Here is an 18,544-nt window from a genome sequence, read left to right as displayed (position 1 = left end):
GGCTTCCGCGGGCAGTCGTCCTCCGCTCCGTCCCTACTCTGCCTCGGGCACCATGGCGGGGTCTGCACTGAAGGTCGCCGGCCGACGGCTCAGTCAACACACAGGGTCTGGAGCCCCCGTTCTCCTACGGCAGGTTCGCTGTGGCTGGACCCGGGAGCAAGATTACTGGGTCCTGAGCGGGTGCAAGGGCGGAACTCCTGGGTCCTTTAAATCCGGAGAGATACCCTGGCCCCAGTCCTAGATCTTGGAGGAAGTGGTGTGGGGCTAGAATCTTGAGTCCTTTAAAGGTGGTGGGGGGGGGTGGGGGTGGGGGTGGTGGTTCTGGAATCCCCCGGGCTTGGGGCCGGCAACCTGCCTCTATTTCAGAATGGGTGATGGGGACCCTAATTTGGGGACGGATGGATGTTGGAATTCTTTGGTGTAGACAGTAAAACGAGTCTGGAGTTTCTGGGCCGAGATCTTAGGAAGACACTCGAGTTGAGGCCTGGACTCAATGAGTGGAAGTCCGATTCTGCGCTCTTAGCTGTACCCGCCCCGCTTCCCAGATGTTTGAGTCCAAGAGCTGCACCTATACTTATCTTCTGGGGGACCGAGAGTCCCGAGAGGCGGTTCTGATCGACCCGGTTCTGGAGACAGCGCAACGAGATGCCCAGTTGGTCAAGGAGCTGGGGCTGCGGCTGCTGTATGCGGGTCAGTGCGGAGCTCCTAGGGTCTGAGGGCGCGGGGCCGCAGCTTGGAGCGGGAAGCCGGAGACCCGGACTCCTGGGTCTCAGGGCGGGCGGGGGCGGGCGCTGGGGGCTGGAATCCCGGGTCCTCTCTGTGCCCTCCTGGACCTGGCCCTCCTCTCTCTCCCAGTGAATACCCACTGCCATGCGGACCACATTACCGGCTCCGGGCTGCTCCGGTCCCTACTTCCCGGCTGCCAGTCTGTCATCTCCCGCCTTAGCGGGGCCCAGGCTGACTGGCACATTGAGGATGGAGACTCCATCCGGTTCGGGCGCTTCGTGAGTTGGATGCTGGGCCTAAGAGGGAGGTGGCCTGGACTTCCTGTGCTAAAGGGAAGGGGGGATGGAGGCCTGGGCTTCTGAGACCGGGGGTAGGAGGGGCGGCCAGGCCTGAGTTCCTATCTGTCTCCGGGAGGAGTTTCTGTCTCTGGGAGGAGGGCACTATAAACCCAGGTGGAAAAGTGGGCCAAGAGTCTCTGGCAGGTGTGTCTCTGACCGAACCCCTTAAGTCAACAAAACTTAAAAGAGTTTTCTGTAACCTTGTGGCAACTCCTTTGCCGTTGGAGTCTCATAATATTTGACTGGGAGCTGGAATTCCAAGGTCATAGATGGAAGAAGGTGCATCCAGTAGCCCCAGAGCAAGGACTAACTAGGGTGAGGCAAGTGAGGTGCCTTGGGCGCAACACTTAAGGAGGCGCTCATTCTCACGTCTGTGAAACGACAGGGCTGGCACCTTCGAGTGGGTGCCTCCTTAAATATTGCGCCCCTTTAGGAGCCTGCTTGCCTCACCCTAACTCCAGCCCCGCTATTGCCTCACACAGCAATGGTCTGAAGGTTCCTACCTCCTTTTTCTTGCAACCAGCAATATCAGCAGGGTTCCGGCCAGAATTTTAACCCAGGGCAATATGATGGGTGAGGAGGGTGCTAGGGGGAGTTGCCCTCAGGGGGAAGGGGAAACAGCTGGCAGAACTCATTTCTGATCAGTTTCGAAACACTGAAGAGAGTTTGGCTGGCTTTGTAGACAGAATGTTAGATGACAGGGTGAGGACTTTGTCTCCAGGTTTTGCTAAACGAGATCAGTTTATCTGAGTCAGAAGATTTTGTGGACATGAGGTCTGTGTGTGGGATCGGAAGGTTTATCATTACTTTTTAAATTTAATTTTTATTTTATATTGGCGTTTAGTTGATTTACAGTGTTGTGTTAGTTTCAGGTGTACAGCAAAGTGACTCAGTGACCCATTCTTTCCAGATTCTTTTCCCGTATCGAGTTATGACAAAATATTGAGTAAGGTTCCCTGTGCTATGCAGTAGGTCTTTGTTGGTTATCTATTTTCTGTATCAGTTCAGTTCAGTTCAGTCGTTCAGTCGTGTCCGACTCTTTGCGACCCCATGAATCGCAGCACCCCTGTATAGTGGTGTGTATATGTTAATCCCAGACTCCTAATTTGGGATCAAAGGATTTAGCTCCACTGGTCACAGCTTCTTTATTTCAAGTCTTTTCCTGGAAGGAAGTAAAAAGAAAATGCATTGGACATTGATGTACACTGTGTTTAATAGGCAGGTTCTAACAAGCATTAGAGGTGTTAGAAACAGTTGGAGTTATGTGTCAAGGGGAGCCCTTTGTTATATTGGATGAGTGATGTTCTCAGTTAATCAGTGTGGAAGGCTTTAGCTATGGAAGATTGTTTTAGTGCTTTCCTTTTTTTGGTTGTGTCGAGCAGCTTGCAGGATCTTAGTTCCCTGATCAGGGATTAACCTGGGGCCACGGCACTGGGCTTGCCTTGTGGCTCAGCTGGTAAAGAATCCACCAGCAATGTGGGAGACCTGGGTTTCCATCCCTGGGTTGGGAAGATTCCCTGGAGAAGGGAAAGGCTACCTACCCGCTCCAGTATTCTGACCTGGAGAATTCCAAGGACTGTATAGTCCCATGGGGTCACAGAGAATCGGACATGACTGAGTCAGTTTTACTTTCACCCTTCACAGCAGTGGAAGCATGGAGTCCAGTCCACTGGGCCACCAGGGAACTCTCAGTGCTTGGTTTTTTTAAACAGCTTTATTGATATAGTTCACATACCACCCAGTTCACCCATTTAAAATACATATTCAGTGACTTAGTATATTCGGAGTTGCACATCCTTCACCACAATTCATTTTAGAATATTTTCCTCACTCCAGAAAGAAGATTCTACACCCCTCAGCTGTCACCCCAGTGTGCCCTTCTTTCACTCCCATGGCTGTAGGCAACCACTAATCTCCTTTCAGTCTCTATAGATTTGCTTATTCTGGATATTCCATAGAAATGGTATCATCTAATATGTAGTCTTTGTGACTGTAACACTTACCATAATTTGTCAGGGTTCATCCGTGTTGTAACATGTATCCAGTGTTTCATTTCTTTTTTTTACTGAATAGTATTCCATTGTATGGATATATCACATTTTATTTATTCATCAGTCGATGGGCAGTTAAATTGTTTCCACTTTGAGGGTATGATGAATAATGCTGCTATGAATATTCATGTATAAGTTTTGTGTGGATGTGTGTTTTCATCTCTTTTGGGTGTATACATGGGATGGAATTGCTGGATCATATGCTAACTTTGTTTAACAGTTTGAGAAATTTGTATCAGAAACTGTTACCCAGGGCTTCTCTGGTGGTCCACTGGCTAAGACTCTGCATTACCAATGCAGACGGCACAGGTTCGATCCCTAGTCAGGGACCTAAATCCCACATGCCATAACTAAGAGTTCACACGCCTCAACCAAGATCCAGTGCAGCCAAAAAACAAAAAACTGTTACCCAAAGTGTCTATACAATTTTATTTTTTTCAAATTGATCTTTAAAAAAAAATGTGTGTGTGTGTTAGTCTCGCAGTCATGTCCAACTCTTTGCGACCCCATGGACTGAGTAGCCCACCTGGCTCCATGGAATTCTTCAGGCAAGAATACTGGAGTGGGTTGCCGTTCCCTTCTCCAGGGGATCTTCCCAACCCACAGCCTGAACCTGGGTCGCCTGCGTTTCAGGCAAGTTCTTTGCCATCTGGGCCACCAGGGAAGCCCTTAAATAAACATTTTTAAAAATATTTGTTTATTTGGCTGTGTTGGGTCTTAGTTGAGGCATGTGGGGTCTTTCATTATGGCCACAGGCTTCTCTCTAGGTGTGGCGTGTGTGCTCTGGAGCTCACAGGCTCACTAGCGGTGGTGCACGAGCGTAGCTGCCCGGAGCTTACTTCCCCGACCAGGGATCAAACCCACATGCTCTGCATCAGCAGGCAGATTCTTAACCACTGGACCACCGGGGAAGTCCTGGCTGTACCATCTTATGTTCCCATCACCTGTGTGAAGGTTGCAGTTCCTCCACATCCTCGCCAACACTTTTTATTATCTGTCTTTATGATTATTCAGCATTTTTGTTTTTCATCTGAGTTCTTTATAAACTTTTGGAGATGGGCCCTTTTCTTCCCCTCTCACTTCCCTCCCCTCCACTTTAAAAAGTTTCATTGTAACATGCATATTATAATAACAAGGGCTCATATTATACACGTGCAGCCTGGTAATTTTTTACATATGTCTATACTGGAGTATCCACCGCCCAGATCCAAATCAAGCCCACTGGTCCAAAAGTCTTCCGCGTCCCCCTTCCTGGCCATTGACAGTCACATGAAGGGACCGTTCTGACTTATTTAATCAGACTGGCTCTGTCTGTGCTGGACTTGATAAGCAGGGACCCGTGTGTGCTCTTTGTGTCTGCTTCCTTCACTCTGCGTATGCTTCTGTATAATTGTAGTTCTTTCCTCTTGTGTTGTATAGCAGTAGCCGGCACACTGTTTCTGCCCAAGACCAGATAGTGAATCTTTTTGGTTTTGCAGGCCACATGATCCCTGTTGTAACTACTTAATTCTCCTGCTGCCGTGAAAGCAGTCGCAGACAGTGCAGGCGTGAATGAGCACGGCTGGGCTCCACGAAAACCTTATTTATGGCCCCTGAAAATTGGATTTCAATAATTTCCAAGTGTCATGAAATGCCATTCTTATTTTGATTTTTTTTTTTTTCCAACCATCAAAAAGAAAAACCATTCTTAGTTCCCAGGGCATATAAAAGCAAGTGGCAGGCCAAATGTGGCACATAGTTTGCCAGCCCCTGCTGTAGAGCATTTTATCATGTGAATTGATGACAGTTTATATATCCTTTGGATGGTTGATTTCAGTTTTGGCCTATTATGTATAACACTGCTTTGGAGATTCTTGAACATCACCCTCAGTGGTAATGGTGGGCATTACCCTCAATTCCAGGGAGTGGACTTGCTGGATCTTAGAACTGACACATATTTAACTTTAGTAGAAACCACCAGTTTTTTTGAACTGGCTGTAGATTTTGTGTTCACAGTGGACCACATTTGGATGGTTTCATTGTAGAATGGACTTTCTGTTTTATTAAGCAATGATTGAGATGTAAACCTTCCAGCAGCTCCCATGAGGGGTAGCAGATTCCAAGTTAGTCTTTCCTGTTACATATATTGATGTAGCTTCCCTGATAGCTCAGTTGGTAAAGAATCCACCTGCAATGCAGGAAACCCCGGTCTGATTCCTGGGTCAGGAAGATCTGCTGGAGAAGGGGTAGGCTACCCACTCCAGTATTCTTGGGCTTCCCTGGTGGCTCAGCTGGTAAAGAATCCACCTGCAATGTGGGAGACCTGGGTTTGATCCCTGAGTTGGGAAGATTCCCTGGAGAAGGGAAAGACTACCCACTCCAGGATTCTGGCTTGGAGAAGCCCATGGGGTTGCAAAGAGTCAGACACGACTGAGTGACTTTCACATATTGATGCAGAGAGGGTGCTGCTCAAGATGCTTAATCCCCAGGTCCCACTTAAGAGATTCTGATTTAATTGTTTGAGGCAGACACCAGAAATCAGTATACTTTAAAACCTCACAGGCGATTCTCATTTGGCCCACCTGAGGATTTCAGTGGTTCTTCCTATTTGGAATGAAATATTGTAGAACAAGTCTCTGTGATGTTCTGTGCTGAGTCGCTCAGTCGGGTCTGACTCTGCGACCTCATGGACTGTAGCCTGCCAGGCTCCTCTGTCCATGGGATTCTCCAGGTAAGAATACTTCAGTGGGTTTCCATGCCTTCCTCCAGGGGAACTTCTCAACCTAGAGATCAAACCCAGGTCTCCCACACTGCAGGTGGATTCTCTACCTTCTGAGCCATCAGGGAAGCCCAAGAATACTGGAGTGGGTATTCTCCAGGGGATCTTCCCAACCCAGGAATCAAACTGGAGCCTCCTGCATTGCAGGTGGATTCTTTACCAGCTGAGCTACCAGGAAGCCCCAGAACAAGTCTAAACCCCCCACCAACATTTTTATGAAAGACTTGCCACATACATAAAAGTTGAAAAAACATTGACAGCATATACCTCTATCTATGCATCACTTAATCTTATTTTTTTAAATTGAAGTGTACTTGGTTTACAGTATCTTGTTAGTTTCATGTGTACAACACAGCGTCCATCTTATTTTTTGATGCATTTTTAAGTACCTGGTCCCCCTAAGCAGAACAAATAAATTTAATTTTTTTCACAAAAGAAAGTAAGTTTAGCTGATGAAACTTCACAGTATTTAGCTACAATGGAAAATGACACTTTAGATCTTCAAGTTTAGCGAGTATAGAAACAGCAGTTAGTTATACCATGTCCAAGTGCTTTTTAAATAATGGAGCAGAGACATGAACTTGGGAACGAAGTGGGAAAAGGCTAGCGTTTACTTGCCACCAGGGGGCAGTGCGGGCCATGGGAACTGCCAGGCGAAGGAGCCTCGTGCTTGCGTGCATCTCTTGTGTTGAGTTTCGCTGAAGGGGACTTCCCAGGTGTGATCCTGCCTGACTTCAGAGGCTAGGTCATAACAGGCAGTTGGTGGCGCAATGGTAAAGAACCTGCCTGCTGGTGCAGGAGGCATAAGAGATGTGGATTGGATCCCTGGGTGGAGAAGATCCCCTGGAGAAGGGCATGGCAACCCACTCCAGTTTTCTTGCCTCGAGAATTCCATGGACAGAGGAGCCTGGCGGCTGCAGTCCGTAAGGTCACAAAGAGTCAGACATGCCTGAAGCCGACTTAGCAGGCACATTTCTGCAGGAAATAGGCGAAAGGGCAGCTGTGGAGCTGTATTACGCCCTTGATGCATCATGAATGGGAAGAATAAATTTTTGAAAAGAATGTGGGGTTAGGCAGGTCCCACAGAATCCCTGCAGAGGATTACTCAGGTTTCAGGAACAGGCGAGGCTGGGCTAGGTCACCATCTTAGCTGCTCCCACCCACAACTTTTTATTTTTAGTGTTTCCAAAACTGTAGTAAATCAAAAGAATGGTACAGTTAACAGTCTCATATCTTTTCTCTGATGTTTACCGGTTGCTGACATTTTTTACTACGTTTGCTTTATTTCTCTCTCTTGTGTATATATTAACACTTTTTTCCTCCTTTTGTAGTCAAAAACTAAGTTGCAGACTTTTCCCCCCTAAAGACTTCTAAGATTGTTTTCCTATATCAGCAGTTCTCAAACTCAAACGTTTTGACCTGAGGATTCCTTAACCCTCTTAAAAGTTATAAAGGGCCTCCCTGGTGGCTCAGATGGTAAAAAATCTGCCTGCATTGTGAGAGATGGGGGTTTGATCCCTAGGTTGGGAAGACTCCCTGGAGAAGGGAATGGCTACCCACTCCAGTATTCTTGCCTGGGAAATCTCGTGGTCAGAGGAGCCTGGTGGGCTACAGTTCATGAGGTTTATGGAGGACCCTAAAAAGCTCTTGTTTACCTGGATTCTGTCTGTTAATATTTACTGTATTGGTTAGATGTCAATCATATCTGTTTTAAAAAGAAAACATAAGTGTTCTGATATGCAAAAAACATTTACTATATCAGAAGTTGAAACTGAGACTTTTTTTAAAGCACAAGAATACACAAGCATCCAGCTGTCAGAGTTATGACATTATCACAGGTTATGTAGCTTCTGGAAAACTCCACTGAATTCTCATGGGAGTGAAAAAGGACAGAAGGCCTCTTCACACCATTATGAAAATAGTTTAATAGTTTTGATCTTGCAGACCCTCAGGGTTCCCTCTACGACACCACCTTGAGAACCATTCTTTTTTAAAAAAATCTCTGTCATGTCTAACAACATAGACATGTTCTTAAATTCTTAAATAGTTCTGAAATCTAGCCCATGTTCAAATTTCCCCAGTTTCTCAGGAATCATTTTTATCAGTTCAGTTCAGTCACTCAGTCATGTCCGACTCTTTGCGACCCTCTGAACTGCAGCACACCAGGCCTCCCTGTCCATCACCAACTCCTAGAGTCCACCCAAACCCACATCCATTGAGTCAGTGATGCCATCCATCCATCTTATCCTCTGTTGTCCCCTTCTCCTCCTGCCCTCAATCTTTCCTAACATCAGGGTCTTTTCAAATCAGTCAGCATTTTGCATCAGGTGGCCAAAGTATTAGAGTTTCAGCTTCAACATCAGTCCTTCCAGTGAACACCCAGGACTGATCTTTAGGATGGACTGGTTGGATCTCCTTGTAGTCCAAGGGACTCTCGAGAGTCTTCTCCAACACCACAGTTCAAAAGCATTATTTTTATAGCTATCCTTTTATTAAATAGGACCCAATCAAAGTTTATACATGGCATTTGGCTGGTATGTGTATTTAGTCTGTTTTAGTCTAGAACTCAATGTGCATGAGTTTGAGCAAACTCTATGAGATAGTGAAGGACAGGGAAGCCTGTTGTGCTGCAGTCCATGGGGTCTCAAAGAGGTGGACACGACTAAGTGACTGAACAAGTCTAGAACAGTTTAATACCCTTTCTGCCCCATGACATTGACTTTTAAAATAAATTGATTAATTAGTTTGGGCTGCAATGGGTCTTCCTTGCTGGGCGTGAACTTTCTCTAGTTGCAGTGAGCAGGGGCTACTGTCTAGTTGCGAAACTTGGGCTTTGGAGTGTGGGCTCAGTAATTGTGGATCACAGGCTTAATTGGCCCTCGGTATGTGGAATCTCCCCAGAGCAGGGATCAAACCTGTATTCCCTGCATTGACAGGTGACTTCTTAACTACTGGACCCCCAGGGGAACCCCGGACACTGACTTCTGAAGCTCCCAGGGTGTTGTCTTGCAGAATAGCCCACTTTCTGGGTGTGTCTGGTTGTTGCTTCCTGGTGTCATTTAACTTGTTCTTCAATAACTTCCCTTTGCTATTAACTGAAGTTAAATGCAGATTATTTCTGTATTGGATGATGTGAAGTGAAGTGAAAGTCGCTCAGTTGTGTTGGACTCTTTGCGACCCCGTGGACTATACAGTTCAGGGAATTCTCCAGGCCAGAATACTGAAGTGGGTAGCCTTTCCCTTCTCCAGGGTGTCTTCCCAACCCAGGGATCAAACCCGGGTCTCCCACATTGCAGGTGGATTCTTTACCAGCTGAGCCACTAGGGAGGTCCTAACTGGATGGTAATAATAATGAATAACTTAATAATAGTTAATAAAGATTGAGTGTTTGTTTCTCACTTAGCATTGTGCTAAGCTCTGGAAGTACGTTTTCAGTGTGTAGCTCACAAGACTTTGGGAATCATATATTCCGCTTCCTGGAAGCAGGTGTTGAGGGAGAAGGCAATGGCACCCCACTCCAGTACTCTTGCCTGGAAAATCCTATGGATGGAGGAGCCTGGTGGGCTGCAGTCCCTGGGGTCGCTGGGAGTCGGACACGACTGAGCGACTTCACTTTCACTTTTCACTTTCATGCATTGGAGAAGGCAATGGCAACCCACTCCAGCATTCTTGCCTGGAGAATCCCAGGGACGGGAGAGCCTGGTGAGCTGCCGTCTATGGTGTCTCACAGAGTCGGACATGACTGAAGTGACTTAGCAGCAGCAGCAGCAGCTCTGTTTATGGAGAATACCCACTGCATAATCAACTTGATTATTCATGCTTCAGGCAGTAGTCTGTCTACTGTCAAGCCTTCTTCTTTTTTGAAAAGTTGACTTATTTTTGGCTGTGCTGGGTCTTCGTTGCCACATGGGCCGTCCTCTAGTTTCAGCGCTCGGCTTCCCATTGCAGCGGCTTCTCTTGTTTGCAGAGCAGGGGCTCTAGACGTGAGGGTTTCAGTGGTCACTGCACATGGGCTCAATGGTCGCGACTCCCAGGCTCTGAGCGACTCATAGGCTCAGTAGTTGTGGCCCAAGGGCTCCATGGCCTGTGGGATCTTCCTGGATGAGGAATCGAACTCATGTCTCCCGCCGATGCAGGAGGCCACCAGGGAAGCCCTTCTCTCAGTGTTTTTTTAAAATTAGAAGCTACTAATATACATTTTTGAGAAATCCTCCAAAACATAAGAGTCAACAGGAAATTCAGACTTTTAATAAATACTGAGCAGTCCAGACGAAGCGTTACTATGGCTGAACTTGGTTCTTGACCCTCCACTGTGTCTTCTCTGACAAATAAATCTCATTAAACCTTCCTAACCACGTAGTAGGGATTCCCTGATGGCTCAGGGGTAAAGAAGCCACCTGCAATGCAGGAGATCCAAGTTAGATCCCTGAGTCAGGAAGATCCCCTAGGAGAAGGAAATGGCAACCCACTTCAGTATTCTTGCCTGGGAAATCCCATGGACAGAGGAGCCTGGTGGGGGCTACAGTCCATGGGGTCGCAAAGAGACAGACACAACTTGGTGACAAAACAACAACATCCCTGTAGTGAGATCAGAAGTATTTTCCCATTTTACAGAGAAGGGAGTGCAGAGAGGAAAAGTGACTTGCCCAAAAGTTATCCTGAGAAAGTTGGCCGAGCCAGGATTTGAACCCAGGAGGCTTGGTGGTTTCGCTAGATCAGTATTTTAGAATTTTAAAACATTATTATTATTTATAATACAGAATTATTGTATGCCAGGCATTTTTATTTTTTGGCTGTGCCACTTGGCTTGTAGGATCTTAGTTCCCCGACCAGGGGTCAAACCCCGGCCCTTGGCAGTGAGGGCGTGGGGTCCTATCCACAGGACTGTCAGGGAATTTCCTGAGCATTTTTAAAATGCCTTACACACGTGAAATAATTTAATCTTTATAATAGCCCTATGAAGTGGGGACAATTATTATCCGCATTTTACAAATGAGCAGAGAAGCCCAGAGAGGTGAAGTAGCCTGCCCAAGGTCACACAGCTGGTAAAAGCAGAACCAGATTTAGAGCCCATGTCATATGGCTCCAGGGACTGCTCTTAACCACGAAGCCATGCGCTTTCACTGAGAGAGAAATATTTTCCATCTGGGGTCAGCACTGAAACCTCAGCTTCATGAAATACCACTTACCTTCCTGTGCACCAGGCACTCGGAGATTTCCCACTTTATCCTCTCCCTCTCTGCGTCACTCTTTATGTCTGCCCCACTTCTTTGTTTTGGCTCATGGTTGTGTCTGAGATTCATCCATATCGTCATGTGTCGTTTGTTCATTCTCATCCTGTGCCTCAGTTTCCTCATCTGTAGAGTGGGGACAGGAATGGTACTTACGGAGTAAGGATGTGTGAGGGAGGTCTGAATGAATTCCGTCATGTCAAGTCCTTAGAAGAGAGCCTTGACAAAGGAAAAGGAGTCAATCAGGCCCGTAAAAAGTAGGCAGATCAGACTGACGGGAGAAGAGGGAATTGCAGGGGCAAAAAAGTGTGGCGAAGCCCGGTGTTTTCTGGTAATAACTCTGGGATTCAAAGTAGCTGGAGAAAGGAGGATGTCATAGGACGTGGGGCTGGAAACGTGAGCAGGCACCAGAGCAGGGCTGGAGAGCTGGAACTGTCCTGGGGCCACTGGGAGCCTGGGAAAGGTTTTTTGTTTTTTTAATTGTTGGATTGAAAAAAATTATTTATTTTTAATTGGAGGATAATTGCTTTACAATATGGTATTCATTGCTGCCATATATCAACATGAATCAGCCATAGGCACATATGTGTCCCCTCCCTCTTGAACCCCCCTCCCCTAGGAAGGGTTTTGAGCAGGGACAAAATGGGATCTGGGTGGTAGAAAAGCCCCCTCAGGTCATGTAGGAGGTAGACGGGAGGCTGGTAGGCCAGGGAGGAGGCTGGTGGTTGGCCCAAGCAGGTGAGGCCTGGGATGGACAGGATTATGGGGGTTGATAGAGAAGGTAAATTCTAGATATTCCAGAGAAGGGAAAGATAAATAGGGAGGCAATGGCAACCTACTCCAGTGTTCTTGCCTGGAGAATCCCAGGGATGGGGGAGCCTGGTGGGCTTCCATCTATGGGGTCACACAGAGTCGGACACGACTGAAGTGACTTAGCACTTAGCAGCAGACCATTAGCAAAGCCACCTGTGACACAGACTTAGTCATTAAGGGCCTAGGAGGTTTTGATCCCTGTGGCAAGCAGGATTGTGTTCAATTTATATTAAAATTTTGTTTAATTTATACACATCACATAATTAATATGCCATATACTGTTGACCCTTGAACAACTCAGGGAGTTAGGGCCACTGACCCTCCCCACATTCAAAAATCGGGGTATATCTTGATACAGTCGGTCCTTCTATCTGTGTTTTCTCCACATCCATGGATTCACTAAGCCAGGTTGGGTAGTACCGTAGTATTTACTACTGAAAAAACATCCTCCTATATATGGACTTGCACAGTTCAAATCTGAGTTGTTCAAGGGTCAACCGTACACGCTCTAACTGTTATTTAGTCGCTCTGATTCTTTTGCAACCCTGTGGACCCAGCCAGGCTCCTCTGTCCATGGGCTTTCCCAGGCAAGAATTCTGGAGTGGGTTGCCATTTCCTTCTCCAGGGAATCTTCCCGACCCAGGGATTGAACCCAGTTCTGCTGCATTGCAGGCGGATTCTTTATGGCTAAGCCACCAGGGAAGCCCCTATATACTCTAATTACGGGTTGTTTACAACTGACGCCCTTCTGATTGGCCAATACCCATGTTATTTGCTGTTGTTGTTCAGTTGCCAAGTCATGTGTGACTCTTTGTGGCCCCACGGATTGCAGCACGCCAGGCTTCCCTATCTCTCACCATCTCCCAGAGTTTACTCAAGTCCGTGTCCATTGAATCAGTGATACCATCGAGCTATCTCATCCTCTGTCACCCTCACCTCCTTCTGCCTTCAATCTTTCCCAGCATCAGGGTCTTTTCTAAAGAGTCAGCTCTTTGCATCAGGTAGACAAGGTATTGACGCTTCAGCTTCAGCATCAGACCTTCCAAAGAGTATTCAGAGTTGATTTCCTTTAAGATTGACTGGTTTGATCTCCTTGCAGTCCAAGGGACTCTCAAGAGTTCTCCGACACCACAGTTCAAAAGCGTCAATTCTTTATTGTTCAGCTCTCACATCTGTACATGACTAATGGGAACACCGTAGCCTTGACCATATGGACCTTTTCCAGCAAAGTAATGTCTTTGCTTTTTAACACACTGTCGAGGTTTGTCATAGCTTTGTTATAACCAAAGTTAAATATTTTGAACATTTCTCCTGAATATCCGTCCCCTTTTTCAGTTCAAATATTTCCATGCTTTTTGTTTAAAAAATTCAGAGAGTATGGAAACATACAAAATAAAAAGTGAAATATCATCCCTCCACTACCAAAGGGCAATATTAATTTGAGGGGTCAGGGGATGTGATTTTTCCAACAAGATTTTGCAAGATTTGTGATTTCCCTTTGCACTTGTTTTGCATTGCCCATGTACCCTAGTGCAGATGAGCTAAGAAGGTGTTTGGCAGATAGTAACTGAAAAAACCATACAGTGGCTTGAACAAACAGTTTCACTTTTTCCTATAACAGGAAATTTAGAAGAAGGTAGTTATTCTCTGATTTGGCATCACCGTCATTTGTGGGGTTGATTATCTTGGCTTTTTTTCCTTCATGGTTGCAAGATAGCTGCTGCAACTCCAGCCATCACATCTTGTGTTCAGAGCCAGATGAAGTGGAAAGGGCAAGTGCCAGTCCCTTTTTATCAGGAAGGGAAAAGCTTTCCCAGAATTTCTCAGGATACTTGCTGAGGTCTTATTGGCCAGAGAACTGTGCCAGAGGCCACCCAAGCTGTCAGGGAGACTGGGAAAGTGCTTCTGCTGGGCACACTGATGCCCCAAACCAAACTGAAGATCTGTGAGTGGGGAAGGTTAAAACAGGTATCGGCTGTGGATATAGAGTCTGCACATAGTGTCCTTTGATAATTAGCAGATGACTGCCCTGGACAAGGATGCTAACTGGTGGGAGGAGCCTCTATTAAGAGAGGAGGAGTGATATTGAGTGGAAACTAATCTCATAAGTGATTGTTAGATCACTGGGGTAATAATTTTTTTTCTGACAGTTGCTTCACTGAACTGAATGTGGGAATTTAGATAATCAGGGCTCCCTGGGTGGTGTTTTTGTGCTCACGTGTCAGTTGTTCTTAACAGCAGAGCCTTAGCAGTGGCTTTGAGAGCTCAGAAAATATGTGCCTTTGAGATGTTGCTAGACGCTGCTTGCAGCTGCTGCTAAGTCGCTTCAGTCATGTCCGACTCTGTGCGACCCCAGAGATGGCAGCCCACCAGGCTCCCCCGTCCCTGGGATTCTCCAGGCAAGAACACTGGAGTGGATTGCCATTTCCTTCTCCAGTGCATGAAAATGAAAAGTGAAAGTGAAGTCACTCAGTCGTGTCCGACTCTTAGTGACCCCATGGACTGCAGCCCACCAGGCTCCTCCGTCCATGGGATTTTCCAGGCAAGAGTACTGGAGTGGGGTGCCATCGCCTTCTCCGAGACGCTGCTCAGCTGCCGTCTAAAATGGCTTTTCTGAGTTGTACTCACATCCCAGAGGATGAAAGGGTTTGTCTCAAACACCCTGAGCAACTCTGACAGTTGCCAATCTGATAAATGAAAAATAAAGGTTTTAAAATTTAGATCTCTCTCTCCCTGCCCTTTTTTAAAGGGGATCAAACATCTTTTCAGATGTTTGTTCCCTCTTCCCTGAATTGCCTGTTCTTTTATTCGGCCATTTTTCTTTGGAGGTTCTTGATGTTTAGAAGCTGTTCAGATATTCTGGTTTTATAACACTTTCTTATACATGCTGCTAACATTGTCTCTGAGTTTTTTTGTTTTGTCACTCTGATTTTCCTTTTCTATAAGGAAGTTAAACTATGTGGTCCCTGTTTTTCCTTGTGGCCTCAGGATTTCTATCTCAAGATTTTATGTATATACATATATATTATATTATATATATAAAATGCATGATGTTATATAAACATTAATATAATATGTATCTATAAATATAGATCTATTCTTTTATATTTCCTTCTAGAATTTTGGTGGTTTTTTTTAGTATTTATTTAGTTTATCCTGAATTTTTTGTTTTATTTTTGATTACAAAATGGCATGTTCACTGTAAAACAGAAAGATAATATAGGAGGAGTCTAAAGAAAAAAATATTTTGAGCTAATTAATACATTTTTAAAAATAGGCATTGTTTTAGTTGCTTTGTAACCTGTTTTTTTGCACTTACTGGCTAGTAAATATCTTTTCATGCCATTGAATATTCGTGTATAGCATCATTAAATTTTATTTCAATGACATAATTTTAAATGTCTGTTTGGTATTTCATATTTATTAGTGTGCTTATCTTTTTCTTACTGATATGCAAGATCCTTTTGTACATAAAGTATCCTGACTACCGTCTGGTATGTATGTGCTACAAAAATATTTTGCCAGCGTGTTGATTTCCTTTAAACTTTGTTTATGATGTTGTTGCCATTCTGAAACCTCAAATTTATTAAAATTCAAACCACTGATCTTTCCCTTCATGATTTATGCCTTTTAAGATGAATGTTCTTCTCTAACCAGAGATCATATATCAGGTTGGCTAAAAACTTCATGAATGAACTTCTTGGCCAATGTATTATTTCTTTGTATGTTTGTTGTTTTTCTAGTTTTATGATTTTATTTCCTTGTTTTAAGTTTGTAATTCATTGGGGGTTTACTCTGGAGTGATGTCTGAGTCTAGGATCTAACTTACTTTTTTTTTTTTTAATAGAAAAGTACACATTATCTAAATGTGACCCTGGGATGAGGTGGGAGCATCTGAGGCCAGTTTTACCATGAGTGTAAAACCATAGGCTTATTGGTGACTCTTTGTACTTTCCTTCTCTGCCAGGCCTTGGAGACTCGGGCCAGCCCTGGCCACACCCCTGGCTGTGTCACCTTCGTCTTGAATGACCACAGCATGGCCTTCACTGGAGACGCCCTGCTTATCCGAGGGTGTGGGCGGACAGACTTCCAGCAAGGTCACAGGCCCTTTTCCCTGACGCAAGATTTTAGTATGGTTACGTGAATGCCAGGATTTTAAGTGTCCATTGTACGAATGAATGAACGAATGTTAGATTTTTAGGGGATCAGGATTAGACTCAAGGAGTTTAGCTGCTAGGAGGTGGTTAGGTCCAGTGGTTTAATTGCTAAGGTGTGATGTTACCTTGGGCTTCCCTGGAGGCTCAGCAGTAAAGAATCTTCCTGCCAATTCAGGAGACTCAGGAAATGCTGGTTTGATCCCTGGGTCGGGAAGATCCCCTGGAGGAGGAAATTGCAATCCACTCCAATATTCTTGCCTGAAAAATCCCATAGGCAGAGGAACTTGACAGGCTACAGTCCATGGGGTTGCAAAGAGTTGGACACCACTGAGTGACTGAGCATGCACGATGTTACATTTGGGGTTTAGCTGCTGGGGGCAATTACGTTAAGGAGTTTCACTGTGGGAAGGGTGTTTAGTTTCACGGTGTCAGGGTTCAGCTGCCCTTTGAGTATGTGTGTGAACGGGGTGGACACTAGATTGGGAGGATTCAGCCACCTTGCAGGGTGAGGCTGGATGAGAGAAAAAAGACAGCCTCAGTGAGCTGGCTGTGGGTAGCCACGTCCCCAGGCTGCTTCTTGCTTCCTCTTTCCTTATCTTTCCATCTTGGTCTCTGTCTTTTTCTCTCTGAAGCTCCTAATCTTCCATTTATTCATCCAACACAGTCATGAGATCAAAGAAAAGATGAAAGAAAAGATGGCAGAACATTCTGAGAGGTTTGCTCCTGTCCTAATTTAGGACTCAGAGCTTCATGCCAAAACTATGGCTCTATCCTCCTTTGCCTCATGTCTTCAATTTCTTACCTTCTAGTCCACTTTCCCTGCCCAGAATCCTTCCTTAATACCCCCAGAGCAAGGGGACTTGGTGCTTCAGGGTCCTATCCCAACCTTCTTTACAGTCATGCTGAATTCTTACCATTCCCCAAGTCTTTGCATGTGCTGTTCCACTGACCTAGAATTCCCTTCCCTCTCCTTCTCTACCCAAAGGGCTACTGGCAGAAAATGAGGGAGAAGGTTTAGCTACAGTGATTTTTATCCTCCTGTCTTTTTCCTGAAGGGAAGCAGTTTGGGAGCTTCTCTCAACCTGTTGTTCCACTGACCTCTGACTTTTCCTTCCCCAGGCTGTGCTAAGACCTTGTACCACTCAGTTCATGAAAAGATCTTCACTCTTCCAGGAAACTGTCTGATTTACCCTGCTCATGATTACCATGGTGAGGGCTTCCTGGAGGAGTTGTGGGATGTACATAATTTAGCTTTTGAGAGGGAGCACTGAACTGTTGTCATGCTCGTGTGGCTCTCGGACTACAAGTCCCAGGAATTCCTCTGGCCAAAAAGATCAAGAAGTGCTGAGGTATACAGAGGGTAGATGTAGAAAATATAATGCCTGGAATTCTGGAAGGCATAGGCTTTCCTGGGACTTCCTTATAGACCTTAAGGAACTGGGAAACTACATTTCCCATAGTGCCTATTGGTTAGGGGGAAAGCAATCTGTTAGTTCTGGGCCAGAAATGTACCCTGAGGCCTCCTGGGAAATGTAGTTCTGGGAGGCCAGAAGCACTGGACAATTTGACATTCCTCCCCACTCCCTTGGCCATTAGGGCTTACAGTGTCCACTGTGGAGGAGGAACGGACTCTGAACCCTCGGCTCACCCTCAGCTGTGAGGAGTTTGTCAAGGTCATGAACAAACTGAACCTGCCTAAACCTCAGCAGATAGGTGAGTGGCTGAGGATCTGGACTCCTGGATCTGAGGGAAGGAGCTGGGGGTCTGGACTCTTCTCAAAGAAGAAGAGCTATTGGGATGTCTGGGTCCCCAGTGGGGCAGAGGGGAAGCCAGATGGTCTGCTTGGGCCCCTTTGTTTCACTCTTAGCTTCTTCGTTTCAGACTTTGCTGTTCCAGCTAACATGCGCTGTGGGATCCAGACACCCCCTTCCTGACCGACCCTGCCTCTCAGGCCACAGCTCACATCTGTTAAGAATGCACTAGGTGGGGTGAGGGGAGCCGTGCCATCACTGGGGCCTCTCTCCTCTTCCCCTCCCTTACTAGCCCCCTCAAGCTTCTTAAATAAAAATCTTTTTTCTCTGAATCTGACTTCTGTTTTCTTGGGGAACCAGTGAGTTTCTGGGCTGAGGTATCTGCGGTTAGTTCTGGTCCCTGGAGAGGTCAGGGAGCAAGGCAGGATAAAGGTCCTGGGAGCCTGGAAGGAGGAGATTTTTGTAACTCATAAGAGAGAAGCAAACAAATATGTGGGGCAGGGTTTCTCAGCTCCTTGGATTAGAACAGTCTTGAATTTAAACCACTTGCCCTGTGAGACCCAGAATAAAGTGCTTCAATTCTCCCAGCCTCAGTTTCCTCATCTGTAAAATGGGAATAATAGAAATAATAATAGGGTCTTGTGATGATCCAATGAGTTCATATACATGAAGTGCTTGGCACACTGCCTACGCTGCAGATTTCCTATCAGTGTTAGCTA

The 18,544-nt window shown here is 45.8% G+C and overlaps 1 protein-coding gene across 2 annotated transcripts; it reads left to right on the top strand.

The window, feature by feature from the left end:
• ETHE1 (ETHE1 persulfide dioxygenase) lies at positions 1-18,110 on the top strand. Of its 2 annotated transcripts, none has more exons than XM_068992548.1 (7): positions 1-133; positions 546-687; positions 886-1,004; positions 15,885-16,014; positions 17,194-17,283; positions 17,671-17,787; positions 17,956-18,110. In XM_068992548.1, exons 1-7 carry the CDS (start codon positions 53-55, stop codon positions 18,006-18,008), a joined length of 732 nt encoding a protein of 243 aa, XP_068848649.1. In that variant the 5' UTR covers positions 1-52; the 3' UTR covers positions 18,009-18,110. The 2 variants fall into 2 exon arrangements, with proteins under 2 accessions (XP_068848649.1, XP_068848648.1); XM_068992547.1 differs by having other exon boundaries at positions 546-690; positions 856-1,004.
• Positions 18,111-18,544: the final 434 nt, after the last annotated feature.

This window comes from Capricornis sumatraensis, chromosome 20, assembly GCF_032405125.1.
Source record: "Capricornis sumatraensis isolate serow.1 chromosome 20, serow.2, whole genome shotgun sequence".
NCBI classification, from domain to species: Eukaryota; Metazoa; Chordata; class Mammalia; order Artiodactyla; family Bovidae; genus Capricornis; species Capricornis sumatraensis.
The sequence above is the reverse complement of the archived record's forward strand: the minus strand, read 5'-3'. Positions and strand labels throughout refer to the sequence as shown.